General features: G+C 31.8%; 12 protein-coding genes across 14 annotated transcripts; 4 read left to right on the top strand and 8 right to left on the bottom strand.

Annotated features, from left to right (window-relative positions):
- Positions 1-54: 54 nt before the first annotated feature.
- Positions 55-850, bottom strand: strat (RAB interacting factor STRAT). 2 transcript variants are annotated; one of them, XM_003705946.3, is made up of 2 exons: positions 576-850; positions 55-323 (listed from the first exon to the last, which is right to left on the bottom strand). In XM_003705946.3, exons 1-2 carry the CDS (start codon positions 699-701, stop codon positions 90-92), a joined length of 360 nt encoding a protein of 119 aa, XP_003705994.1. In that variant the 5' UTR covers positions 702-850; the 3' UTR covers positions 55-89. The 2 variants fall into 2 exon arrangements, with proteins under 2 accessions (XP_003705994.1, XP_012146816.1); XM_012291426.2 differs by having other exon boundaries at positions 55-296.
- A 188-nt stretch (positions 851-1,038) lies between these two features.
- Positions 1,039-1,785, bottom strand: LOC105663327 (uncharacterized). Its single transcript, XM_012291424.2, has 2 exons — positions 1,461-1,785; positions 1,039-1,385 (listed from the first exon to the last, which is right to left on the bottom strand). The coding sequence occupies exons 1-2, from the start codon at positions 1,783-1,785 to the stop codon at positions 1,039-1,041; spliced, it is 672 nt and encodes a 223-aa protein (XP_012146814.1).
- A 97-nt stretch (positions 1,786-1,882) lies between these two features.
- Positions 1,883-5,083, bottom strand: Orc1 (origin recognition complex subunit 1). Its single transcript, XM_003705892.3, has 7 exons — positions 4,944-5,083; positions 4,559-4,795; positions 3,360-4,492; positions 3,024-3,297; positions 2,681-2,946; positions 2,320-2,603; positions 1,883-2,249 (listed from the first exon to the last, which is right to left on the bottom strand). The coding sequence occupies exons 2-7, from the start codon at positions 4,709-4,711 to the stop codon at positions 2,077-2,079; spliced, it is 2,283 nt and encodes a 760-aa protein (XP_003705940.2). The 5' UTR covers positions 4,712-4,795; positions 4,944-5,083; the 3' UTR covers positions 1,883-2,076.
- A 25-nt stretch (positions 5,084-5,108) lies between these two features.
- LOC100876176 (splicing regulator RBM11) lies at positions 5,109-7,221 on the top strand. Its single transcript, XM_003705891.3, has 2 exons — positions 5,109-5,251; positions 5,590-7,221. The coding sequence occupies exons 1-2, from the start codon at positions 5,168-5,170 to the stop codon at positions 6,085-6,087; spliced, it is 582 nt and encodes a 193-aa protein (XP_003705939.1). The 5' UTR covers positions 5,109-5,167; the 3' UTR covers positions 6,088-7,221.
- On the bottom strand, positions 5,523-9,168 carry LOC100876060 (alcohol dehydrogenase [acceptor]). Its single transcript, XM_003705890.3, has 11 exons — positions 8,812-9,168; positions 8,514-8,713; positions 8,338-8,449; positions 8,143-8,277; positions 7,973-8,088; positions 7,733-7,900; positions 7,503-7,656; positions 7,249-7,409; positions 6,982-7,159; positions 6,708-6,912; positions 5,523-6,636 (listed from the first exon to the last, which is right to left on the bottom strand). Exons 1-11 carry the CDS (start codon positions 8,963-8,965, stop codon positions 6,447-6,449), a joined length of 1,773 nt encoding a protein of 590 aa, XP_003705938.2. The 5' UTR covers positions 8,966-9,168; the 3' UTR covers positions 5,523-6,446.
- A 50-nt stretch (positions 9,169-9,218) lies between these two features.
- grp (serine/threonine-protein kinase grp) lies at positions 9,219-12,506 on the bottom strand. Its single transcript, XM_003705944.3, has 8 exons — positions 12,215-12,506; positions 11,986-12,144; positions 11,540-11,763; positions 11,132-11,452; positions 10,510-10,713; positions 9,801-10,036; positions 9,584-9,718; positions 9,219-9,496 (listed from the first exon to the last, which is right to left on the bottom strand). The coding sequence occupies exons 2-8, from the start codon at positions 12,045-12,047 to the stop codon at positions 9,278-9,280; spliced, it is 1,401 nt and encodes a 466-aa protein (XP_003705992.1). The 5' UTR covers positions 12,048-12,144; positions 12,215-12,506; the 3' UTR covers positions 9,219-9,277.
- Positions 12,507-12,750: 244 nt separating this feature from the next.
- On the bottom strand, positions 12,751-14,592 carry noi (splicing factor 3a subunit 3 noi). The gene is made up of 2 exons (XM_076538916.1): positions 14,222-14,592; positions 12,751-14,148 (listed from the first exon to the last, which is right to left on the bottom strand). The coding sequence occupies exons 1-2, from the start codon at positions 14,432-14,434 to the stop codon at positions 12,856-12,858; spliced, it is 1,506 nt and encodes a 501-aa protein (XP_076395031.1). The 5' UTR covers positions 14,435-14,592; the 3' UTR covers positions 12,751-12,855.
- Positions 14,593-15,154: 562 nt separating this feature from the next.
- On the bottom strand, positions 15,155-16,842 carry LOC105663326 (phospholipase A1-like). Its single transcript, XM_012291421.2, has 7 exons — positions 16,551-16,842; positions 16,391-16,487; positions 16,161-16,308; positions 15,975-16,102; positions 15,552-15,862; positions 15,393-15,495; positions 15,155-15,332 (listed from the first exon to the last, which is right to left on the bottom strand). The coding sequence occupies exons 1-7, from the start codon at positions 16,627-16,629 to the stop codon at positions 15,197-15,199; spliced, it is 1,002 nt and encodes a 333-aa protein (XP_012146811.2). The 5' UTR covers positions 16,630-16,842; the 3' UTR covers positions 15,155-15,196.
- Positions 16,843-17,086: 244 nt separating this feature from the next.
- Positions 17,087-18,202, top strand: Pfdn6 (prefoldin 6). Its single transcript, XM_003705940.3, has 4 exons — positions 17,087-17,311; positions 17,494-17,563; positions 17,662-17,857; positions 17,927-18,202. The coding sequence occupies exons 1-4, from the start codon at positions 17,309-17,311 to the stop codon at positions 18,054-18,056; spliced, it is 399 nt and encodes a 132-aa protein (XP_003705988.1). The 5' UTR covers positions 17,087-17,308; the 3' UTR covers positions 18,057-18,202.
- Positions 18,203-18,469: 267 nt separating this feature from the next.
- LOC105663324 (COMM domain-containing protein 2) lies at positions 18,470-19,674 on the top strand. The gene is made up of 5 exons (XM_012291408.2): positions 18,470-18,737; positions 18,805-18,882; positions 18,957-19,039; positions 19,122-19,295; positions 19,373-19,674. Exons 1-5 carry the CDS (start codon positions 18,671-18,673, stop codon positions 19,577-19,579), a joined length of 609 nt encoding a protein of 202 aa, XP_012146798.1. The 5' UTR covers positions 18,470-18,670; the 3' UTR covers positions 19,580-19,674.
- A 153-nt stretch (positions 19,675-19,827) lies between these two features.
- Lop2 (long wavelength sensitive opsin 2) lies at positions 19,828-22,210 on the top strand. Its single transcript, XM_012291409.2, has 8 exons — positions 19,828-20,192; positions 20,275-20,513; positions 20,584-20,690; positions 20,745-20,851; positions 20,919-21,066; positions 21,144-21,254; positions 21,311-21,477; positions 21,531-22,210. The coding sequence occupies exons 1-8, from the start codon at positions 20,008-20,010 to the stop codon at positions 21,643-21,645; spliced, it is 1,179 nt and encodes a 392-aa protein (XP_012146799.2). The 5' UTR covers positions 19,828-20,007; the 3' UTR covers positions 21,646-22,210.
- On the bottom strand, positions 21,748-24,089 carry Lop1 (long wavelength sensitive opsin 1). Of its 2 annotated transcripts, none has more exons than XM_003705921.3 (6): positions 23,937-24,089; positions 23,528-23,856; positions 23,092-23,339; positions 22,763-23,021; positions 22,535-22,701; positions 21,748-22,435 (listed from the first exon to the last, which is right to left on the bottom strand). In XM_003705921.3, exons 2-6 carry the CDS (start codon positions 23,846-23,848, stop codon positions 22,309-22,311), a joined length of 1,122 nt encoding a protein of 373 aa, XP_003705969.2. In that variant the 5' UTR covers positions 23,849-23,856; positions 23,937-24,089; the 3' UTR covers positions 21,748-22,308. The 2 variants fall into 2 exon arrangements, with proteins under 2 accessions (XP_003705969.2, XP_076395051.1); XM_076538936.1 differs by having other exon boundaries at positions 23,528-23,849; positions 23,937-24,088.
- Positions 24,090-24,218: the final 129 nt, after the last annotated feature.

The raw sequence follows: 24,218 nt of genomic DNA, 5'->3' as shown, positions 1-24,218 counted from the left end.
TTCTGTCTGCTTCTGTTTAATCTAACAACTTAGATTAAATGAATCGAGTCATGATTTCCATAAAATTAAAAAATAACTTTATTTATAAATCATTCGTGTTTAACTCTACTTAACGCGATATAAGACTTCTTTGTTGAGAGATCGTGCCATCCGACAGGACCTCTTTCGCAGTCCGCGCATGCCAGGTATTTTACATTGTCCACCGTATGAGATACACCAATATTTTCAAACGTGTATATGTCGTCCACCAGCCAATAATCTGTTATCGATTCTTGTTGATCACCTTCGTCCTCTCCCTTACAGTGCACATAGGGTAAATTAAACTAAAATATTATACACTTTAGTCAACTTACATCCTAGAGTTTCGATTACTTTGTTCTAATAATTAGAAAGAAATCTACTCAACAAAAAGGCACAAAATAAACAAACTTTGAGGTTAAGTTTGATCGAACACAAACATTATATTGTATTCGTTATTAAAGTTGAAGACACTTTATCGACTGCACAAATTTTTCAGAATATCATTTGCGGTAACAATTAACCTTTTCAATCAACTGTTTGATTTAAGAAATCACCTGAATATTTACTAGTCGAGCCGCACCAATATTGAGCATCTCTGACGGACAAAACGTACAATGCACTTTGAGTTTATTCTTTTCGTTTTCATCCTTCAAAGAATTAATATCATTATTTGTTGACATGTTTCTAAATTATCAATATAATCACAGCTACTAGCATTAATAATATTGACACTCGAATTCAAGGTTCCACCGAATTCGATGAGACTGTAAACTCCTTCTGCAAGTATCGATATTAGTGACAGCTCGACAATCGAATAATTTCGATTCTCGAAGGCAACTTCAAAGCAGTATTCAAAATTATATTTTTCGAGATACATATTATTTCAATTCGGTTTTATTGATATTAGAAATTAATAAATTGGTCTTAATTATTTTATTTTCTTTCTTTTTTCGATGAAAGTTGCTTGATATCATATTTTAATTAAAGTAGCATTATACCATAAATTATTAACGAAAATTATTTACTATAGACTGCAACGCAATCATTTGTCCGTTCTAGGTTTTTATAACTTATTAACTTCCAGCCATATTTGTTAAATTTTGCATCGAAAGGCATTGGATCCGTCGAACGATTTTGACCATCTTTGGGTCCAACGATAAAAAGAAGATTTCCTTTATAATTCTCGATATAATTACAAAACGCTGGTCCGTTGTTAAAATAACAAAAAAGAAGAGCGTAATTTTCTGGTAGATAAATTTTCGTACTGTTTCCACGAACGAAAATCATATTCTCTAAAAATAAAGGTGGAGAATATTTACTGCGCCACCACGAGTGATCCAACTCTATACCGATTACGTTCAAACCTTAAACAAGCAGTCCAACAAAACTTATAAATGGCAATATTACATAATTATGTACGTACATAGACATAAACTTACCAGAATATTTTTGAAACAACCACTCGAACAATCCACATCCACATCCTATGCTTGCTAATCCAACTATATTGTATTTATCAATTATATCTTTCATCCATTGCAAATCGTTGATAGTGGGTAGCACCCAAAATAATTTGTTCTTATCTAATTCGCTTAAGGTACAATCTAAGTTAACGATATCCTCCCACCTTTCATTTTTGTAAAGCGCAAGAACTTCTTCCTCGACATCTTCGTTAATCATAACTTCAAAACTGAATTCGGTTCGACGGAATTCAGCTTCAAGATGTACTTGCACATTGCTTAATAATAGAATATAAAATTTCATCGAGTTACATAATTCACCAATATATATTGATAATTATGTCGATTACTATTAATAAACATTATCGTTATACGAAAAGTGTTCTCCGTGCAACAGTAACAATTTTAAAAAATATCTTGTTTTATTATAAAATTTAATCGAACTGTAGATACTCTATGTTACAAAATTCGTTAATAAAAATTACAATCGAGTAGAAAATAGATCATCGATAAAATTATCTAATATATTTAAGGCACTGTTTAGAACACATCAGTCACGCATAAAAATACATTTGCTTCAAAAAAATTATGTTTCTTATTCTGAATGTAAATTGAGCTCGTGTATAGCGTAGTGAATATCGTCTATGGAAACGTTCAATAAAATTTTTTGATATATATCGTTTCTTGAGTGTTCGCATATTAATAACCGGCTAGCACCCAATCTTGCACAGACGGCAAGAATTTCTGTCACGGTAGGTACCTCTATACCTGCAACGCAAATTAATAAATGCAATCAAAATGCAATTATATTTTTTAACAATTTAACGAATAAACGAACCATCAAAGGAGCATAGCGCTTCAAGCTGACGATATGCATCTTTAAAATATACTTCTTCGACAGAGGTCCGCGTAACTTCGGCAGACACTGCCTGCAAAAATATTTGTTCCATTTTCGAACAATGTTTTATAGCCTGTACTTTTGCCGAGGCGATCATTTCGGACACAGCCTCAGTCACATCTTGGAGGGAAATATTTTCGGCATGTCGTGCTTCTGCAATTTCCATAGCACGACGACAAATGTCTAGAGCTCGTCTGGCATCTCCAGATACAGCAGAAACTTTTCTGAAATATATCATTTGTTTATGTAAACACTTCATGAATTAAAATTTGATAAAAAAACTAAAGTATAATTCTCGTACCGTGCAACGAGTTGTACAGCTTCATTCCGAAAGCCGTTGAAACCTTTAAGTCTGGACATTACTATTTCTTGTAACTGTTTGTAATTGTATGGTTGAAAAGTTAATCGAGTTAAGCCTAGGCGAGATGTGACACGACCCATTAAAACTCTCTCGGGTAAATCCATAGTGTTAGCTATCGTAATAACAACTAATTGTGCTGTTGCCTTTGTTGGCCAATCTAACAAATTGTATACAACATCTTGACGTTTTGTACACAAAAAATCGAGCTATTATAATACAACAGTATTAGTAATATGTAAGAAGATTATATGCAAAAGTTTTATCTTATGAATGAAAGTCGTACTTCATCTACAAGGAGTAATGTCATCTTTGAATTTGTCCTATGAAACCTTTTTTCAAGTACATGATATGCTTGCTCCCAAGTGACTATATTACCGTTCAATTGTTTTAAGATTTGTACATAAGCTTGTCTTGGCTCTGTCAGTTTCATACCATTAATTTCGACATAATCAAAATCATCTAACTGGCCTTTACTTATCAACTTTTTTAAGCACCTCACAGCTTCATTTACAGTCGCAGTTTTACCAGTCCCTGGGACACCGCTTATATATATGCACCTGTAAATGTTTTCAGTTTGTTAAGAGTGTTTAAAGAATGTGTAGATCTTTTTTCAACATACCCGCCACTTTTATCTTCTAATTTTCCTCTAAGAAATGTGAAAATATTGTTGAACTCTTCTTCTCTGCAAGGCAAAGACTTTGGTACAGCACAAACGTGCAACCTAGACTTAGCTTCTTGCAATGGAGTAGCTGGTTTCATTAAAACGCTATTTCTTTTTCGCATCGATGGTGTTAAATTACTACATTTTATTGGACGTGATTTCGGAGTACTCAAGTGCGTTTCTTCTAAACGTGATTCTATACTTTTTTCTATGTTATTTCGATTTTGTGGTGTTAGAATATTCCTTTTTACCGATGAAACTTTCTTACGTTTATGCAAGTCAGTTGAGTATTCTTCTTCTATGTCACTTTTATTCGTAAATTCGACATTTTTTTGTACTGTGTTAGAAACTACTTTCCTCTGTTTTCGTGTAGTAGTTGGAGTATTATCTGTTGATGAAATTGTAATACATTTGTACATATCAGATAAATCTTCTTCATTGACATTGTTAGTATTCTGAATGTCTTTCTGTTCACTATTAGAAATTGTTCTTTTATGTTTATCTGCTTTACTAGGAGTGGCAGTTTTTCGTACTGGTGTTAATAAATTTGATTTCCTTGTCATACTCTTTCTTTCTGGAGAATAATCTAATATACTTTTCAGATTATATTCAGATTTATTAGGTTTTGTTACTAATTTTACTTTTATAATTTTAATATTTGTATCGCTGTCATCCTCGGAATCTTTTGTAGAAGGAATATGATGTCGTTTGTTTCTAACATTTGAATTCAATGGTTTACATTCTGTATTATGACTATCAAAAGCAGCATCCGACTTTTTATTTTCCTTTGATCTTGTTACTTTCTGTTCTGTTTCCATAGTTGATACAATAGATTTAATAAGTAACTTATCCTCATTATAATTAATACTCTTTCTATTTCTCAAGGAAGGAGAAGAGTTTTCTGCATGTAATGTATCACAATGATAAGCGGAAAATCTCACTGGGGGTCTTCTATTTCTGCTACCTCTGGATACTTCAGTCTCGTTTTGTTTCCCATGATGGGACTCTTTAACTTCAGAATTTCTTTGAATTTTATATAAACTTTGTTCTGTAGATCTTCTTAATTTAAGTTTCAAAGATGTAGCTTCACCCTACAAAACATCATATTTCGATAAATATTTACCAAAATTACTTGCATTTTTTATATATGAACTTACATTTAATACATTTTTTTGTGTATTTTGTATTCTAACACTTTTCTTCTGTAATTTGTTTACTGCATTTATAGGCTTTTCTGTATCTGAATCTGAGTTCCTATCAAGAATTTCTTCTATCTCAAGTACAGAACACTGACTTAACTTTGAGGACATTATAAATTTTAGTTTAATATTTCACTTTCTTACTACTATTGTTTTGTATAATAAATATAATTGACTTCCTTCAAATGCGGTCACCTAAAATAATAAATCATTTGCTATTACGTTTTAATCATATTTTTTAAATACTTATTTTGTGAAATAAATTTCGATCAAAAATATAACATTTATTTTAAAAGAATATTTTGTTTTGTAAAATATTGTTACTGATAATATAAATACATACATATGAACCGCCTAATTTCCTTCTTTGAAATACAACCATAAATAATAAAATTCATTTGAGTCGCCTTGTACATACATTGCATTTGTACTTTCATGCTCCCTAGTGTCAATTATAAGGATTACAATCGGAATGTGATCGTCGCATTTTGCGTCACGTATATACAGTTCGATTTTGATTAAAATTAATTTTGTAAATATAAAGTATTTCCATTATATTCCATTATTATGGATGAAGATATTCGTACTGTTTGGTGTGGAAATTTAAGTGAGAAAGTAACAGAAGAAATTCTATATGAATTATTTTTACAGGTTCGTACATTATGTGCATACGTAAACAAAAATATCTCGTTAGATATTTTGTAGTAATTCCATTAAGTTGTTGTCTTTAACAATAAATAATGATTTCTAAATGAATCGGTACATGTGTATGTATTTATATTGAGCGATATATTAGACTCATGTAATTTTATATGAACTGTTGTGCAGTTAAGGTTACAAAGTTTTGAGTCATACTTGTTGTTGTTTTGGAGTTCATATGATTAGATATTTTTTTAACTTGTAAATAATGGGTATACGTGTGATTCTTGAAAAGTCTATTTTGAAGTTTAATGTCTTTTTTTACAAAAATATTTTCTATAATGTTATAGGGTGGTCCCGTACAAAGAGTTATTATTCCTAAAGATCGCGATGGCAGGCAAAGAACTTATGGATTTATAACTTATAAACATATTAATTCTGTAAAATATGCTTTAAGTCTGTTTGATGGTACTATACTATTCAATCGTCCTCTTAGTATGAGCACCAAGAAAAACACAGAATCGCCACAAATTACAAATACACAAGATTCTATGAGTATTAATCATTTGCTTGAGCTAGGTCAACAAATGTTGTTAGGAAATAACATATTACAATTACCATTAAGCACATTTAGAATGAACATGTTGCCAGGCACAGTTTCACATACAAAAAAGATAGATAATTATAAAGATGATAGAAAGTCGCGGCGAGTACATCCTTATTATAGAAAACAAACACAAAATGATAATCACTATACAAATCATAGGTCTAAAAAGAATCAGGATAATCACAGATCAAATGACTATTCTAGACGTGATTATAAAAATAATAGACGTAATTATCGTTAATATCTTTTCAAGCATAATATAAATAAGAGGCATAACAATAATAACTTTTATTATTATCAATATTTACTTTGTTGTTTATTGCAACACATATATAATCAGTTCATTAAATTAATGTGCATTTATGCCATTCAATTATTTTAATTCTGAAAGATTTATGTAAAAAATAATATTGATAAAATTCTGTATAATTTCTTAATAATTGTATAAATTGTATAATTTCTTGATAAATTTGTAATTAATCTATGAGAAAAATTATAATGTAATAATGATAGTATAAATCTTTTTATAATTCGTGTACAGACATGATAGTAAATTAAATTTAATTTACTTAAAAATGAATGTCTAATAAGGCAAATTTGTTAATTATTAATTATGTAGTAATAGTTATGTGGCTTATAACATTTCTTGTCTATATCAATTTTTGTGTTTTCTGTAATTATACGCGCGGCTTTTTCGGCAAGCATTATAATTGCAGCATTAATATTACCACTTGGTAAAACTGGAAGTATAGATGCATCGACTACATACAAATTTTTTGTACCATAAACTCTACAAGAAAAAGTTTATGTAGTATTTCTAGAGCAAACACAACTATTTTACGTTTAAAACTGTTTAATTACCTATATGTTTGATCAACAACATCACCCATACGACATGTTCCAGCAGGATGATACGAAGTTAAAGTTAAATGTTGTATGTAACATTCCCAATATTTTGTACTATCAAATGTCTGATTTTCACAACCAGGAAAATGTTTATCATAAATAGATGCACCAATATTTTTCATAGCATTTGTTCCAACAAGTTTTTTCACAAATTGCAGCCCTATAAAGTTTAATGTGTGTCATAAATAAATTATAGTTTATGTAATTGTATAAATTTCCATAACATTACCAGCTGTAAGAACTTTAATGTCGTCTTTGTTTGACAAATATTTTGGATCAATTAAAGGCGGATCCAAAGGATTGCTGCTACTTAATTTAATTTCTCCTTTACTTTTTGGGTGTAATAAAACGGGAGCAATTGTTATCATATTCTTGTATGAAATAGGTGCAAAATATTCATCATAAGTCTATAAAATAGTTCATATGAAGTTAGTATTTAAATATATTAATAGGTATTTTGTAAAATTTATATTATTGATGATTTATTTGGATATACCTTATCAGAAATTCCCATGGATTTCCTTAAAACAATACCATTATCCTTTGATAATCCAATTGGCATCACCATTATCTGTAAATCTGGTACACTTGATTTACTTTTTTTAAGAGAACTATGAAATGTTCCTAAAACTTCAACTCCTGTAAATGTCCAAGGACCTAAATTATATAAAATATGGTTATTTTAACAGAGTATGCAAATGTTGTTTGTATAAATGAAGTACATATTGTAATAATTAAAAGAAAACTTACCTTTTCCAAATAAAAAATAATTTATTGCTGATACAGGATTAAAAGCATTAAGCATACTAAAACTTATGCTTTCATTAAGCATAACTAAATCAATGCCAGTAAGTATATGATCTACTAAATTCTGACCAACTGGTAAATCCTTAATTACATTTATCTGAAATGTGTAAATTATCACATTCAACATATAAGTTGTATATTTTTAAAGTCAATGTTAGAAAAACTGATTGTACTTTCAAATCTTTTAAATGATCTTTTGGTCCAATACCAGATAACATTAATATTTTGGGAGTACCAATTGCACCAGCACTAAGAATAACACCATGGTTTGCAATTGCTTTAAATGTCTTATTTAATGTAGTATATTGTACTCCAACTGCTCTATTTGATTCCATTAACACCTTCAAAGAAATAGTGATTAATACAATAGAATTAATCTAAATAGTAATTTATAGATCTAATTTTTAATATACCTTTTCAACATAAGCATGAGTTCTAATAAACAATTTATCTTTAAAATCTTTATATAACAATTTATCTGTACTCCATCTTTTCCCATTTTTTGAGAATATTTGTGCTTTCATGAAACCTAAATCAATAACCCCATTCAGTTACAATATTTTGTTATATGTAATATAATTACCATTTTTTAAATCATGATTAATGTTGCCAATATCTTGATGCAATTCTTTTAATCCTTCTAAAATCGCATTAGCAACATCAGTATGCCATTGTAAGTCACTTATATGCATTGGCCCACCATTTTCTGTAGTTGGTTCTGCAAATATTTCCAGCTTATCAATGAGAGCAAAAGACAACAACAAATTCTGAATATTACCAATAAAATCTGGAAACCACTCATTATAATCTAAAGGATGACCTCGTACATAAAGCATATAATTTAATTGACTAGTCCCACCAAGAAGTTTACCCATTGGCCATTTACTTCTCTAAAAACAAGTTCTCAATAAAACATCTCCTTAAGTATTATTATAGGTAACAGAATAATAATACATTATGCATTAAGCTTTTGCAAGCATTATCTTGAGGTACGGTCATGTAATTCCAGTCATATGGAGTATTCTGAATTAGAGGAGCTAATAAAGGAATATCTATGAATGGTGGTGCAGCTCCTCCAGCTTCAAGCAATAAGACTTTGTACCCATTCTCTGCTAGTCTTGCAGACAAAGTTGCACCTGCACTGCCAGCTCCAACTAAATAAAAAATTATATTTTTAGTTTTAATTAATTTTTTTCTAATGTAACAATATATATTATATATTAAAAAATATAAAAGTTTATGTTTGACTTACCAATGATATAATCATATATTTCAAAATCATTTATTTTGCTATAAAACCAATGCGTATAACTGTCGAAGAAATATGTGAAACTAAGGTAATTAGAAAACAGAAATACCATTAAACTAGTAACTGTAAATGCGATAAACTTTGTAAATATCAGCATTTTGATAGCAATTGAAAGTTGAGGTTAGGGTATGATCATTGTAAGAATTTCGTCGCATATCTGACAGAAGAATGCAACGAATATCTGTTATTGTAACAGACACGGTATGTAGAAAGCAATAAGATCGTGGATATACATACTAGTAAAATAACTTTATTATCAACGAAACTTTGACGTTACATTGCAATCGCCATTTTCACTAACATCAATAACATTTTATGAACAATTATGTATAAAAAATAAAGCATAAAGATTACTTTTTTTAAAAGAATATAAAAAAATTTATTCAAAACTTCATTGTGTACATGATTATTAGGGCATACATTCTGTTGCAACAGCAATTGGCCAGGTCACAGGACCTTTTAATATAATATCTTCTAACAATGATTTAATTTTTACAAATCTTCGTTTAAATTCTAGACCACAGCCTTTAGACAATCGGAAATCAACTAGTATCTTTCCATCCATTTCAACAATATTTGCTTTGAAAACCAAAGGCATTTTTCTTCTGTCCATAGTTGATACAGTGATCTATAAAAGTAATTGCAGTTTATTGAGTATTTGTGTAAATTAATATTATCAGAACATGCCATTTCTAATTATTATTTTGCAACTTACTGTGCCAACATTGTTAATACGGCAATTGTAACTTTCATTCTTCAAGCAATTTACTAATCTGTTTATGGTTTCGTCTAACTCCGTTTTAACGAAAAATCTTGTCATACGTCGCACTAGCCGTTGGAACGTATTTTGCTGCAAATATAACATTACATTTTGTGACAACAGTATGATAAAATACGAACATGATACTAATTGCATATAAATTTTCACTAACTTGGCTTGCTTGTGTAAATTTAGTTTGTACTTGGGTGCACAATAACAAATCCTCAATATGGGCAGGTTGTGAGAATGAAAATCCTGGTCGTTCTTCCAAGTTAATTTGTACAGCATTAGCATTTTCCGTTGTAGGTAATTCAGGTTGTGATAAACAAAACCTGGTTAGGTTTTCATCCTCTAATACTTGTCTTGAATTAGTTTCATCAGGTCGAATATATCCTTCTATAGTTCCAGCTATGAAAAAATTTGTTCAATTTTATTAAAAATTCTCAAACATATTTTACATTTATAATTAAATGATTTTCATGTCAATTAAAACTTATGATACTTCAGCTGCATATGCCAGTGCTCTTTTCTTTGGTAATCTAGCTTTATGATCCTTAATTAAAATCATAGAGCTGTATTACCAAAGTAAAGGCAAAAGCTTTGACAATGTGAAAAAACTATAGCTTTTAATTTTTCAATTACATACATAATAATCTAAAACAAGAATTATATATACTATAAACTTGTACCTTAAAAGCTTGTTGTTTGCAATATCCACTCAGTTAGATACCAAGCTGCTTTGAGTAATTTAATATACGTACTCAGAGTCACTCAGTACCTGACTAAGTAAATACTTTATTTTATCCACTGGAATTTTGTTAAACTGCTGTTACACTAAAAAAAAATACCGAAACTTTCCACGTGCATAAAATAATACATACCTCTTTGGAATTTTTTGACGAACCATCTATGTTTTTTAATATCCTTTATGGTACATCTGGCTGATGGTGAGTGTATAAGAATATTTTTAATCAGAGACAATGAAGAATTATCCAACTTTTTCCATGGTGTAAGAGACATGTATTTTCCATCTCTCCATGCCATATATTCTGGACACTCTGCCAAGGACTGATCCCAAGGCAGTTCTATAGTTCAGATATGGACCAGTTAAAAACTAAGAAATGTAAGTTATGCATTAGACCTAAACCATCAGACTAAAGATCACAGTGGTCTGTATCTTACAAATACAGTAATCATTATACTAATTTCTACTAATTTCAAAAGTTAAATAATGTTATAAACTTGCTTTATGATTTTCATGACCAAATATTCAAAATTGATTCCAGTTCAAGGCTTTATGAATGTAATAAGTATGAATTTAATGATATAGTTGACTTCATTAAGAATCTGAGATACACTGATATTAAGTATCAGTCCTCCATTGAAGGCAGTTACATTATTGCGATATTCTAAAACAAAATGCCTTATACCCAAAAGCAATTACATATAAAATAAATTATCTTTTAATAATATGTGCATATCTTTTTATGAAGATCAGTTTACCTCCAGCTAGCAAAGCCACAAGAATTATACCACAAGACCATATGTCAGCAGGTTCAGCATGATAAGGATGTAACAGCACTTCGGGAGCAACATAAGGTAATGTTCCACATCTTTTTTCCAAATATCGTTCTTTGCCTTGCAAACGATATATTGTTGCCAAACCAAAGTCAGAGACTTTCAAATTGTCATTTTCATCTAACAGTAAGTTTTCTGGTTTTAAATCCCTGTGTGCAATGCCTTTACTGTGAAGATATTCTACTGCAGATATTAATTGTTTAAAATACTTTTGTGCTTCCCATGCTGGCATACCAATATCTGGTTCTATTTTAAATGAAACAGATTTTTTTGATTAATGAAAATAATGGTCATTTTTAAACTTCATTTTTTAAAATGAACATTATGTCTTACCTATTCTATCAAAAAGTTCTCCCCCCGAAGCGTATTCTAAAAAAATATATTCCATATTGGGTTCACTACGTTTTCCAAAATACTGAATAATATTGGGATTAGAGAGCATACGGTGAATAACAGTTTCTTTTTTAACTGTTTGTCGGGCATCTGGATGCTTTAATAAATCTATCATTTTCATAGCAACAGCTTCGCCCGTAGATTTATTTATAACTAGTTTTACTCTGAAAATAAAGAGTAAAATTTTAAAAATCACAAATGAACCAAAGCTATATTGAAAGGTACATATGTATAAATATAGTGGAACTAATTCAATGAAATGTACATTTAAAAAATTTTAAAAAACGTTATAAAAAAAACAATATTTTATAAGTAATTTAAAAATTTTTAATATTTGTAGTCATTATTATAAATTGATCATAGAAATGAAATATGTTCAAACGTACTCGCCATAAGCACCTTCTCCCAAAGTGTGTCCAAATATCCAGCCATCTACAAATTCCGTCATTTTCCCTCAGCATACCTTTTTCTGCGATGATAGAAAAGATCTTTGTTCCGTGATCGATGTTCTCTGAACTACCAATTATTTAGCTCAATTGCTCCTTCTATAATAAGAAAATTTGTTAAAAAATTTAATAGAATTAATAAAAATTTTATTTAAGTACAAAATCTTACAGTTGAGCCATTTTTCATAAAAACGATCGGCCTCTCAAAGCACGTGGTTTTAATCGCATCGACGAAACATCGTGCTTTTGATAGTACCGAACGTAAGATAATGACGAATTACATTTAGAAGCGTATGTTCGCACGATTTATAAGTTTGTTGTTGAACTACGTTTACATTAATTGAGTTATTAATGTAATCATAGTAAAAACGCGATTATAAGTCCGAGTACTTCTTTCCCGAAATCGCAAAAGTTGCTTTTACGAGATAATACGATAGGGATACATCTCTGAAAGATGAACTACACACTCTGCAAATTCTAGTTATAAAATTTCTGATTTCTCATTGGTCGAATAACATTAGCTATCCAGAAAAATCCCTAATCCCCAGACGTTTAGTTCTATTTTATTCTATCAGAAGGCATCAAGTAATGTCCCTCTACCGCTTATTTCTTACTTCGTGGTCATATACATAGTGTACAAAAAATATATAAAGGACGAAAATATATTAGGAGTACTAGCTATACAAATTATTAACTGCTTCTGCACACATTTTTATTCGCTATTTTTATTTTAATACAGATAATATTTCGTAGATTACAAAAGGTACCTAGTAATTAATTATATGAATAATTATTCAATGTTACAGCATTTTATAAAAGACCTTGTCTCTTTAAATCTTCGTACGTTTTACGATTAACGACATTCCCCAGAGAATCCTCAAATTCTTCTTCTTGTTCTGGTTGCCAACGTTCTGCTTGTTTCTGAGCTTTCAATTTTTCCCACAGAGCTAAAGCATCTTCTATTTGTGTCACATTAGCAAAGTGGGCAGTATTTGGAATACCAAGACAACGCATACCATGTGCATGTCTCCATTCAGCAAAATGCCTTTGGAATGCTTTTGGTCCTTTATATGTGAAATTTCCACAAATTTCACAGTTGTAACTAATATTTAGACCATGCAGCTTATATAGCCAATATGGAATAGGTTTTCCATCCCAACCAAGAGGAAGATTTTTAGGATTGTAAGGGACTTCATTATCATCCTCTTCTTCTGATTCACTAGCACTGGCTTCTGCATCAGAATCTCCTCTTTCACCTTCTGTTCTAGCTTGTTTTCTTTGAACATTTTCTTTTGTAGCTACCCTCTGAGAAGATACCAATTCTGCAAGTCTGTATACTTGAGCTTCTAAACGAGCTATTTCCTTCTGCTTCTCGGAATTTCTGCCTTTTCCAGATTTTCTATTCCTATTATTCTTGGCTAACAAATTTGGATCCAATGATGCCTCTCCTTTTGTACTAAAAAGTCTTTGTGCTCTTTCCTCCAGTGTGCCACCGCACTTTAAACCTAAAGCCATCAAAGCTGATTTTAACCTGTCCAAACCGAGGGATGCAAGTTCTTCCCAAGAAGAAAAAGCAGAAAGCTCTAAATGAGCTCCCACATGTGTTAATGCACTGCCAGTCTCTTTTGGCCATCCTGGAAATGTACTATTTTCCCATTGTGTTTCAAATTCTTTATTTGCTTCCTCCAGTTCTCCATTTATATCAAGTAGTGGTCTAACTCTACTCAAATAATCTGTCAAGTATTCTAATAAGGACTCTACATATTTCTGATATTCAGCATTTTTCCTTTCCCTTGGAATATCAAATAAATGATCAAAAGTTGATAAATATGTGATATAATCTATTTTCTCTATTCCCTTAAGATTAATGTATTTCTCATAACATTCATGAAGATCAAGATATTTTCCATAACCCTCTTCATCAGTGAATTCAACAAGGTTTGAAAGTTCCTCCGTAGGATTTTCTCTCATTTTAGCTAATTCTTCAAATTCCACAGACATCGGAATACTTATTTCATTAGGATGACGCCGGTAAAATTCTTTTATAGACTTCAATCGAGAATAAAACTCAGAAAATTCATTTGGTCCCGAAAGTGCTTGCACCTAAACAAAATAGTTTTCATGTATTACAAATATACTATAAAATAGTAAATAAAATACAACGTTGTAAACTTACTTCTTCCTTTCTTTGTCCATCTTTATCTTCATACAAATCCTGTAAATGTAAAGTACTGTCCATATACTGATCAAGTAACATTTTCAACCTATGCTCCGAATTTATATTTTCTCTATGACCTGGCTTTTTGTACAGCATCTCTTTGACCATTGCATCCATCAACCTTTCTCTTTCTTCATGGTAACGTCGTTGCTGTTCCAATATCGTTTCCATTTTTCTAAACTTTTATGAAAACAATATTCACAAATTGTTTGTCAACTCTATATTCGACAGCAATTTTCCTAGGGAAAATGGCGGTCAGGCACAGGGTCCCCACGCACGTCATAACATGTGTAACACATGTCACATACTGGCGCTCGTTATGCCTACTTCACATCAACGAGGTGTCGATGTTCGCACTGTTCTGAACACATAACATGCATTTTCGAACACATGGAAGATATTGGAAATAAACAAAATCAATATTAATAAACATCTAATAAGTATTATAGCATATTAATCAATAAAATTAATATTAATTAAATTTCTTTTTTTTTTTTAATGGACAAGTGGCGCCATCTCTCCGGCGAACAAGGTGAACTATACGTATCTGAAACAGCGGCTTCGTTAGTTCCCACCTTCCACCACCAGAGGGCGCTACAAACGCGTCCTCGTGGTGCCAACTAGTGGCGAAAGGTAAGAACTAACGAAAGTAGTGTTTCAGATGCGTGTAGTTCACCCTATTCGCCGGAGAGATGGCGCCACTTGTGCCATTTACAAACCGGTTCGTAAAATTGGCATAATTTGCGATAATATATATCAAATTAATTGTATATTAACACTTGCATAACATTCGAAAGCTAATTAGTATCGCTTTCCAATGTATTTTGACCGTATCTCGTCGGTAATATAGGAAATGACATAAGAATGCCTTCAAGTTATGTATACAAAATATTCAAATATACAAATTTATTTAAAATATAATACCAAAATAATTTAGGTTAACAAAGTACAATATGGCTCAGTACTTGTTGTGTTCACATAATATGTTCCTCCAATAGTTTGTCCAGATACGTCTAATCCCGGATATATACAAATATTTAAATTACAATGTGTTAAGCTTAAAATGTTCCTGCAAGAAGAAACATATGTGATTGCACAGCGAATAAAGGTGTTAAATCATGCAACTTACTCGAAGCCAATTTTCCAAGGAGTTGCTATAAAACATGGCGAATGCAACAAACTCATTGTAAAATATATCACGGCTCTGGTATGAGAACACACGGGCAATATACCTGTAAAAGAGGGGTGTAATTTCTACTCTCCAAGATATAAATTTTTATCAACATACATCCCGGTTGTTTATCGCCACCGTTGAAATAAAAATCGTAGTCGCCGATTGCGTCATAAAATCCGACCAAAGACGAAGTATGAAACACTTGAACGAACGCGGCATCCGATTTACAAAGTCTTTCGGTGCAATCCTTGTTTTTGAAATTTGGTCCCGCAGGATCGAGACCGATAATCTGTTGGTATTTTTGATACAATATTTCTTGAACAGCTTTTCCCGCGATTCCTGCTACGTGTGCACCGAGACTGTGACCCACGATTAAGGTTTGTCTGACATTCATTCCGTATTCGTTAACCAATTTAATAGTAAAACTGAAAATTATTATTAAATTAAATAAAATTATTGTTATTATTCCATACTGGAAATTATAATTATTCTGAATTTATTTTAAGGTATGTAACATGTGAATATAAACGGAAATACTTAGTCAGATGTTCGCTGACAACGTGAATATTGTTAACAGCACTATTATAAGCGAGCAAGTCGGACAGACTGAATCCATCGCTACAGGCAGCGTTTGACCAATCTAATGAAAAAATATTGATGTCTTCCTAAAGAATTTGGGTAATTAGAAAAAGTTATTTTGAACGTTTTTTTTTATGGAATTACCTTCTTTAACCAAACGCCGACTAAATCAAAATAATTCGAATTGTTAGCTTCAGAAATAAAACCGTGTATAAGGAACACCACCTTTTTGTTAGCACGTAATGGGATATATTCATCTTGTAAACGAACTTCTTCTCCATATGGTTTTTCTCTGTGACATGGATTGACACAGAAAAAAGTAATTCAATTATATTCAAAATTTGACTATATTATTTTGTGCATAATAAATTTACCTTGTGTATAAATAATATGATACCGATTCCACTCCGAAAACGCACGATGGAATTATGTCGGTAATAATATTATTTTCATGAATTTTCGAATTTGAATCTGAAATTTAGGTTTAAGATTTTAAATTTAATTTAACTTTGAATTTAAGTTAATATTGATTACCTGTATCGCAAAAATACGTATTTATTAAAAAAAGCAATATTGCAATTATAAGTTTTGTCCAAACACTTTGAATAACCATTTTCCCAAACTGTATGTTGCTTGTTACTGACGATCGAAACACCAATATAAAATGTGTTTTTAATGATCCATGTATGCGTTTATATATCTGTGCTCATATTTAATTCTAATTAGATAGATGTCCATTTGTAAAGCAGTCTAATTGATACCTATGATAAAACTAATTCCACGAAAAAGTTTGTAGGTCAATGATGTCTACAACTTTTACGTTTGAACTCGATATTTTAAAATTTGAAATTTGAAATTGTAGCATTAAGTTTCGAGAGATCGATAACTCGCAATATATCGATACTAAGGATACGTTGTATATGAACATTATTAATATATCTTTACAAATTCTTTGTACGATCTTATTTAAGAATGTATTACTTAATTCTAAGATTAATCTTATTTTAATCGTAGAATTAGTAATTCTTCGATATATCGGTACTTATTAAATGCTACACACTCATGCATACATGACATATACATATATAGACTAATGGAACGTGATACGTCAGTATATATGTCGGTATTGTGTTAATGTTTGAAAGAGTTTAGAACAAATCAGGTTAACGAAATACGTATAAATTTAATTAAAGAAAATACGTGTCCACGAGATTTCGTGTTTTTCGTTTTTCAATAGTAGGTGGTTCCTACGACATTTGTAGCAAAAGGTTACCAAAAGATATTTTTTAAACATGGTATGATCATATTAAATATATTAGAATAGAATGTGTTCTTTATTTTAATAGATTACGTTTATTTATCCAATAAATAAAATAACATTTATTTAGTTTCTGGCATGTAATCGAATAATTATATTATACATAGTATAACCTAACTATCACATAATTTAGTCTTCATTGAGAATTACCTTTTTTAGACAAACATGACAGAGGAAATTCAAAAGAATCTAAAAACAGAAATAGACAAATATAAACAAGCCCAAAAAGGTACTTATATACTTCTGTGTTCAAAGTATATTCTTGGAAATATATTGTGATTATAATTAATTTAGTGTCGTGTTACATGTAGATTCTGTTTGTATCAGATTACCACAAAGCATTGAGTCAAAGACAGCAGTTGGATGGACAGTTAAATGAGAATATTGCTGTTAAGAAAGAATTGGATCTTTTGAAACCAGACAATGATGTTTTTAAGCTGATAGGACCAGTTCTTATTAAGCAGGACTTGAAAGATGCAAAGCAAAATGTTGCTAAGCGTATGGAATACATCTCCTCAGAATTGTAAGTTGTCTGATATATATGCAATGTGTACAAGAAATCTAATAATTTTTATGAATTCTATAAATTTAGGAAACGAGTAGAAGAATTAATAACTACATTAGATAAGAAACAAGATACGCATCGTGAAACATTAGAGAAATATCAACAAATGTTCCAACAAGTTCAAATAAAAGCATCGCTTTCGCAACCAAAGGCATAATTCTATAAGTGAAATATAAAAGGACTATGATGATGGCACTTTGTTATATTAATAACAAATGTTTTGTAATAAAAATTATGTAATCTTAAACATCCTTTTATTCTGATGTTTTATTACGTTTATTAATAAAGTTCGCTTCAAGATTTTATCATTTTATTTAATTTGGCTATTGTAAATTGTAGATTAAAAGTGATACTATGTAAATGATAATACTAATTATAAGATCATGTTTATAAAAAAACTGTAATTCTTGAACCCAAATATAAATTTACATTCTTGGAATTCCGACAATGTTTATTTCCAAAAAAGAATCCCAAAATTTAGAAATTTTGTTTATTGCTGTCTCTGAAACAGTACTACTAGTGACATCTATATTGAGCAGCAAAGATCCTCTTCCCATTTTCTGCAATCTTTTGCAGTAAAGTCAAACTTGTCAGATAAGGTTAGGTTATTCCCAAATGACAGCTTATTTGAGGGAAATGAACAAGTAGAGAGGGATATCAACAATACACGATTATTAATGTCGTGTATTACCTATTGTACCTCGAATCGACAAATTTTTTATTTTCATATGAAATAAAAACAATTAACTTTTGTATTCTTTATAGAAAAAAATGTTGTTAACATTAAAACCAGATCATAAAAAACATGTACTGCTACTTGTAGAACATACATCTCAAGGTGTGTGCACTTTATTTTCTTTATGAGTTTATTATTTTACAGAGTAATCCTGAATTATTTTATTTAGTTTTACAGGATTTCTGCAAATTGGCCATTGATTACTTGCAGAAAGGGCCAAATGTTAAATTGTATAATGCAGCTGCTCGTAAGTAACATTTGTTGATACCAGGAGTTTTATAAAAATAAGAAACACTTTGATATATCTTTTACTTTTTCCAGAGAAACTTGAGGTTGAGGCAAATGTAATTAAGAATTCAGTAGAAGGACTTGTTAATTTGTTATTAGAGAGCTGTAAATATAAGGTATTATAAATTTTATTTATTTGTATGTGCATTACTAACTACACAAAATAATAATTAACTTTATGAATATTTATTTTTGCAGTTAAGTGCAGAAGACTTTAGAGATTCTGTAATATCTTTAGGTTTTTCAGAGGAACAAGAAGTGATATTGAGTAAGTTGTACAGTGTTAAAAAGGATGAAATATTGGATACACTTACAAATATTGGATTTAAGTTACCAGAATACCATGATATGGAATGGAGATTTGAAGTTCAGGTTTATATTGTTTTATTATTTATTGTGATCTTAGTTTATCTATAATATTAAATCTATATTGAATATATTTTTTATAGATTGCATCAAGATCACTATTGAAACAAGTTGCTCCTCTTGTTACATTAGATTTCTCAGTAAAAAATCCAGGCAAAGATGAGAGCATTGAACATGTATTACTTCAAACTGACCCTATTAATTTATTACATATAACACAGGAATTAGAAGAGGCTCTTCAAGAAGGTCGCAGTCAACACATTCGTAGACTTTCAAGAGTAATAAAATGATAATACTATTGTGTAATTATGTTTTATGTAATAAATTATATACAATCTCAAGAAATACATCTAAACTTGAATATAAAAGCATATGTAAAGTTTCACTTTGACTAGATTAGTCTAAATTACAGCTGACAGTACTTTCCATATGTCATTTCATACTAATGCTTATGAAAGTATTAGTTACATTCATTTGAATATATTATTGGATGACTTTATTGGATCTTACCTTACAGAACATATAAAAGGAGAATGCTATGCTTGTAGCTACAGTTATAAAGTACAAACAGCAGAGTACAAAAAAGGAATGTGTCATGTAATTCAGACTACAAATTTGTACATTTATTTTTTATCAAATGTGATAATACTAAGTTATAGGTGTATCGATCTATACGGGCAATAGTGTGTTTTTCTTACCTTTTAATACATATTTTAAAATGCAAACATTGGTTTCAATAAACACTTTCAATACAACTTCTCATGGTGAAGTTAATCCTTCACAGTTTTCTATTTTAACAACCACCATGGGCCCAACATTTGCAAGGCAGTATATGCGTTTTAACAATCAAACAGTTGTCAGTAAAGTACCTGAAGAAATGTTACATTTAATTGACACATACTGGTAATTATACTCCTTGCTTACAGTGAAACTTTAATTGATCTTATCAAACTTTATTTCATCTTTATTATATTTTATTGTATAGGTATCGGTTCCCTCCAATGCATCCATTATGGCATAAAATCTTAGGTCTAGTAATGATCGTGTTAGGAATCATTGGATGGTTTGGAAACGGTGTAGTAGTTTATGTTTTTTTACTCACACCATCTTTAAGAACACCAAGCAATTTACTTGTAGTAAATCTTGCCTTCTCAGATTTTATAATGATGGGCTTCATGTGTCCTCCTATGGTGATTTGCTGCTTCTATGAAACATGGGTTCTTGGTGAGAAACAATAGATCTATTTATTATCAAAAAATAAGATGTGCAGTATTTCAATTATAAGCATTTTCAGGAACGTTAATGTGCGACATTTATGCGATGGTCGGCTCATTATGCGGATGTGCTTCTATATGGACAATGACGGCTATCGCATTAGATAGATACAATGTTATAGTGAAGGTATGTATACCCGAATATAAATATGAGTATTTCTAATGAAACTAATATTTTTAGGGCATGTCTGGAACGCCTCTTACAATCAACAGAGCTTTATGCCAGATTTTAGGTATTTGGCTGTTTGGTTTATTATGGACAATTTTACCTTTAGTAGGATGGAACAGGTAACATTTTAAATACCACAATTTTTGCCAAGTGGCTAATTTAATGATTAACATATGCATCAATTAGATATGTTCCTGAAGGTAACATGACAGCATGTGGAACAGACTATCTTACTGAGGACTGGGGATCCAAATCATACATTCTGGTTTATTCTCTTTTTGTTTATTATACTCCATTATTTACTATTATTTATAGTTACTATTTCATTGTCTCGGTGAGTATGCAAAATTTAATTTTAATTTTAATCTTAATTAAAATAATTCAATTGCATAACTTGACAATATTTAAAAGACCGTCGCTGCGCACGAAAAAGCAATGAGAGATCAAGCCAAAAAAATGAACGTCGCCTCTTTACGATCCGGGGAAAATCAAGGCGCCAGCGCAGAAGCAAAGTTAGCAAAGGTATAAATTACAGGTAGTGATCTATCTACGAAGTTTCAATTCCACTTTTGCATTAGGTAGCACTGACAACAATATCATTGTGGTTTATGGCATGGACGCCGTACCTTGTAATCAACTATATTGGAATATTCAATCGTTCCCTGATCACACCCTTGTTTACTATATGGGGTTCTTTATTCGCTAAAGCAAACGCGATATATAACCCGATCGTTTATGGAATCAGGTACGTACTTTGTAAGTAAATTGACTACGTTATTAATTAAATAATATTTGCAGTCACCCAAAATACAGAGCAGCACTGAAAGAAAAGCTACCGTTTTTGGTTTACGGTTCGACCGAAGAGCAAGCGGCTGGAGGAGAAAAAGCTGCTGAGACGGAAGGGAAATCTTAATTGCAGATTCAAAAGATTTTTGTAAATCAATCTGTCTTTTTATAAATCGCTACTAATGACTGTATTTAAGGAACAGTGGCAATAATTAAAGTAAACGCATCGTTATCGTTACCTGCAGAATTTATTTGCTTTTATAAAATTAAGGTACAGATACGACGCTCCCTTCATGATTTACAGCAATAGGATATGCTTACTAATCCAGTAAACATAGAGCTGTTGGTACATACCTGCTATACCAAAGTGACCATGTATATTGCTACGCAATAAAATGTACAAAATCAAAATCCTACCTATGAATTGATGTTAAATGACTCGCATTGTGGTGAAATGAGAATCATACATTCAATCATAGGCGATTCGAATATTTGCTAATTTAATATCGCGTAACCAGCGATTCCGTATATTAGGCACTTAAATTTCCTTCGTCGAATTGAATTTGCTTGTCAGGCGACATCTTCTGAACACATTTTTATATTTTCAATTTCCGACCAATTTTAATGATAGAAAAAAGATCGCCGAACACGATAATTGATGCTAGTATTTACAAATCGTGTCTGCAATTAAATTCTCATCTAGTCGAATATGCGTTAATCTAGTTTCCATTTATTTGCCGATTGATTATGATTACGCATGCACATAGTTTGAAGGCCATGACAAGCTGTTTTACGCGTTCGCTTTTTCGCTGTCCGCGACGGTGGTGGTCGTCGATGTTGCGTCCGCGGCTTGCGCTGGTCCGGAACACGCCAGCGAGGGGAATTTCTCGAACAATGCAGCTCGATACTTCGGATGACTAAAACAAGGTTAAATATCAAGGTTATATAACTTGCATAAAAAACGAAATACGATATGAACGACGTGTGTATAAGAATCACTGTCGAATCGCAAATACCTGATTCCGTAAACGATTGGATTGTAAACTGCATTGGCTTTGGCGAACAGAGAACCCCAGATGGTGAAGAGCGGACTGATCTTCATGAGATTGAATATTCCAGCGGAGTTGATGACCAAATACGGTGTCCAGGCCATGAACCACAAGGAGATTGTCATAAGGGCGACCTAAGAAAAATATACCAATTATGCAAAGATTGTCTTACAAATAGAAATTGAATTTTTCTACCTTTGCTAGTTTACACTCGGCGCTGGTGCTCTGATTTTCCGACGATCGCAAGGAAGCGACGTTCATCTTCTTCGCTTGTTCTCGCATATTTTTCTCGTGAGCAGCGACCGCCTGAATGATGAACCAGTAGCTCCAAATGATGAGGAACAGCGGCAAGAAGTATACCCATATGCCGTACATGATGAGATAAGACATGGACACTATATCCCTGCTGAAGTAGTCGGTGCCGCACGCGGTCATATTACCTTCAGGTACATATCTGACCAAACATACGATTGTTAATAAAAATTGAACGTTAAAATACGGAGGATTAGATGAAGAAGATTTACCGGTTCCAGCCAAACATAGGCGCGATTGTCCATATTAAGGAAAATAGCCATATGCCCAATATACGGAGGAGAGCTCCATTTATGGTCAGTGGCTTACCAGACAGTCCTTTCACGATTACGTTGTATCTGTCGAATGCGATCATCGTCATTGTCCATATGGAGCTGCATCCGAACAGGGAGCCCAACATCGCGTAAACTTGACAAAAGACTAGTCCGAGTACCCATGTCTCGTAATAGCAATTGATTACCTGTCCAGAGTACAAATACTTATATTTCCTTTCACGAGATGAACCTTCAAAAGTTTTACAAAATCAGAGCATCAAATAAAAAAATTCGTGCCTCAACTTTTTTTTAATTTTTAATTAAATATTTTTGGTAAAATCGGTTCACTTTCTTTTTGTTCAACGCTATGATTTTGCAATATGTTCGAACCCACCATAGGTGGAGACATGCAGAACATCATCAAGAAGTCGCTGATGGCAAGATTGATCACGAAAAAATTACTCGGCGTACGAAGACTTTTTGTCGAAAGGAAAATGTAAATGACCATCCCGTTTCCGGAAACCGAGACGAAACCAAGCACACCGATCACGAAGCCGAGGATGCCATGCCACATCGGGTTCAGGGGTGGATACTGGTACCAGTGGGCGTCGATCAGGTGGAGCATTTCCGGTGGGACTTTGTCGGCCACCGTCATGTTACCGTACCTAGTACCACCTTGGTACGCCTCGTAGATGGGCCCCGTAACGTGAGGCATTCTGAAATCTAGAAACAGTTGAAAAGTTTCGATAACACCGTTTCGTGACACTGAGAACACTTGGGAACACCAACACTATGCAGCTCACCTGTAGGCTACTTGGAGAAAATCGTACTAAAACGAACTAATCCAAGCACTCGGTCCAGTTTCAATTTGCCACGATTATTAAAATAAATTGAACAGAAGGATATAGGAAGGCTGTTAGGTCCACTGTTGGATGCGACTCGTGTCTATCTCGTTCGGCTTTCGTTTAAATATGAACCGTCCTCCTGGTTCGCCTCTGCCATATGTACCCTTACGTCCGGTTTTCTATATGTCATCGCGATCTAAGACGACAAACAGTCTTAAGAAGGTCTTTATTAAGTTAACG

This window comes from Megachile rotundata, chromosome 13, assembly GCF_050947335.1.
Source record: "Megachile rotundata isolate GNS110a chromosome 13, iyMegRotu1, whole genome shotgun sequence".
In the NCBI taxonomy this organism is placed as follows: Eukaryota; Metazoa; Arthropoda; class Insecta; order Hymenoptera; family Megachilidae; genus Megachile; species Megachile rotundata.
Note: the sequence above shows the minus strand (reverse complement) of the source record. Positions and strands in the feature narration are given on the sequence as shown.

What these genes read in the sequence shown, in the direction of transcription:
- Pfdn6 (XM_003705940.3), top strand. An exon ending in ATATAAACAAGCCCAAAAAG is followed by an intron (nt 17,564 to 17,661) that starts GTACTTATATAC and finishes TGTTTGTATCAG; the next exon opens with ATTACCACAAAGCATTGAGT. An exon ending in GAATACATCTCCTCAGAATT is followed by an intron (nt 17,858 to 17,926) that starts GTAAGTTGTCTG and finishes CTATAAATTTAG; the next exon opens with GAAACGAGTAGAAGAATTAA.
- LOC105663324 (XM_012291408.2), top strand. Translation starts at nt 18,671, where the DNA reads ATGTTGTTAACATTAAAACCAGATCATAAAAAACATGTACTGCTACTT. An exon ending in TGTAGAACATACATCTCAAG is followed by an intron (nt 18,738 to 18,804) that starts GTGTGTGCACTT and finishes TATTTTATTTAG; the next exon opens with TTTTACAGGATTTCTGCAAA. An exon ending in TAGAGAGCTGTAAATATAAG is followed by an intron (nt 19,040 to 19,121) that starts GTATTATAAATT and finishes TTATTTTTGCAG; the next exon opens with TTAAGTGCAGAAGACTTTAG.
- Lop2 (XM_012291409.2), top strand. Translation starts at nt 20,008, where the DNA reads ATGCAAACATTGGTTTCAATAAACACTTTCAATACAACTTCTCATGGT. An exon ending in GTTACTATTTCATTGTCTCG is followed by an intron (nt 21,067 to 21,143) that starts GTGAGTATGCAA and finishes AATATTTAAAAG; the next exon opens with ACCGTCGCTGCGCACGAAAA. An exon ending in CAGAAGCAAAGTTAGCAAAG is followed by an intron (nt 21,255 to 21,310) that starts GTATAAATTACA and finishes CTTTTGCATTAG; the next exon opens with GTAGCACTGACAACAATATC.
- LOC100876176 (XM_003705891.3), top strand. Translation starts at nt 5,168, where the DNA reads ATGGATGAAGATATTCGTACTGTTTGGTGTGGAAATTTAAGTGAGAAA. An exon ending in TATATGAATTATTTTTACAG is followed by an intron (nt 5,252 to 5,589) that starts GTTCGTACATTA and finishes ATAATGTTATAG; the next exon opens with GGTGGTCCCGTACAAAGAGT.
- noi (XM_076538916.1), bottom strand. Translation starts at nt 14,434, where the DNA reads ATGGAAACGATATTGGAACAGCAACGACGTTACCATGAAGAAAGAGAA. An exon ending in ATGGACAAAGAAAGGAAGAA is followed by an intron (nt 14,149 to 14,221) that starts GTAAGTTTACAA and finishes TATTTTGTTTAG; the next exon opens with GTGCAAGCACTTTCGGGACC.
- Lop1 (XM_003705921.3), bottom strand. Translation starts at nt 23,848, where the DNA reads ATGCCTCACGTTACGGGGCCCATCTACGAGGCGTACCAAGGTGGTACT. An exon ending in CCGAGTGTAAACTAGCAAAG is followed by an intron (nt 22,702 to 22,762) that starts GTAGAAAAATTC and finishes TATTTTTCTTAG; the next exon opens with GTCGCCCTTATGACAATCTC. An exon ending in CCAATCGTTTACGGAATCAG is followed by an intron (nt 22,436 to 22,534) that starts GTATTTGCGATT and finishes ACCTTGTTTTAG; the next exon opens with TCATCCGAAGTATCGAGCTG.
- grp (XM_003705944.3), bottom strand. Translation starts at nt 12,047, where the DNA reads ATGACGGAATTTGTAGATGGCTGGATATTTGGACACACTTTGGGAGAA. An exon ending in AGAACTTTTTGATAGAATAG is followed by an intron (nt 11,453 to 11,539) that starts GTAAGACATAAT and finishes CATTTAAAATAG; the next exon opens with AACCAGATATTGGTATGCCA. An exon ending in GTATTAACAATGTTGGCACA is followed by an intron (nt 9,497 to 9,583) that starts GTAAGTTGCAAA and finishes TTACTTTTATAG; the next exon opens with ATCACTGTATCAACTATGGA.
- Orc1 (XM_003705892.3), bottom strand. Translation starts at nt 4,711, where the DNA reads ATGTCCTCAAAGTTAAGTCAGTGTTCTGTACTTGAGATAGAAGAAATT. An exon ending in CACAAAAAAATGTATTAAAT is followed by an intron (nt 4,493 to 4,558) that starts GTAAGTTCATAT and finishes GATGTTTTGTAG; the next exon opens with GGTGAAGCTACATCTTTGAA. An exon ending in CATTACTCCTTGTAGATGAA is followed by an intron (nt 2,947 to 3,023) that starts GTACGACTTTCA and finishes GTATTATAATAG; the next exon opens with CTCGATTTTTTGTGTACAAA.
- LOC100876060 (XM_003705890.3), bottom strand. Translation starts at nt 8,965, where the DNA reads ATGCTGATATTTACAAAGTTTATCGCATTTACAGTTACTAGTTTAATG. An exon ending in ATCATTTAAAAGATTTGAAA is followed by an intron (nt 7,657 to 7,732) that starts GTACAATCAGTT and finishes TACACATTTCAG; the next exon opens with ATAAATGTAATTAAGGATTT. An exon ending in CATTAAAGTTCTTACAGCTG is followed by an intron (nt 6,913 to 6,981) that starts GTAATGTTATGG and finishes TAAACTTTATAG; the next exon opens with GGCTGCAATTTGTGAAAAAA.
- LOC105663326 (XM_012291421.2), bottom strand. Translation starts at nt 16,629, where the DNA reads ATGGTTATTCAAAGTGTTTGGACAAAACTTATAATTGCAATATTGCTT. An exon ending in TCGGCGTTTGGTTAAAGAAG is followed by an intron (nt 16,103 to 16,160) that starts GTAATTCCATAA and finishes CAAATTCTTTAG; the next exon opens with GAAGACATCAATATTTTTTC. An exon ending in GTCAGCGAACATCTGACTAA is followed by an intron (nt 15,863 to 15,974) that starts GTATTTCCGTTT and finishes AATAATTTTCAG; the next exon opens with TTTTACTATTAAATTGGTTA.
- LOC105663327 (XM_012291424.2), bottom strand. Translation starts at nt 1,785, where the DNA reads ATGAAATTTTATATTCTATTATTAAGCAATGTGCAAGTACATCTTGAA. An exon ending in GTTGTTTCAAAAATATTCTG is followed by an intron (nt 1,386 to 1,460) that starts GTAAGTTTATGT and finishes TGCTTGTTTAAG; the next exon opens with GTTTGAACGTAATCGGTATA.
- strat (XM_003705946.3), bottom strand. Translation starts at nt 701, where the DNA reads ATGTCAACAAATAATGATATTAATTCTTTGAAGGATGAAAACGAAAAG. An exon ending in CTCGACTAGTAAATATTCAG is followed by an intron (nt 324 to 575) that starts GTGATTTCTTAA and finishes ATAATATTTTAG; the next exon opens with TTTAATTTACCCTATGTGCA.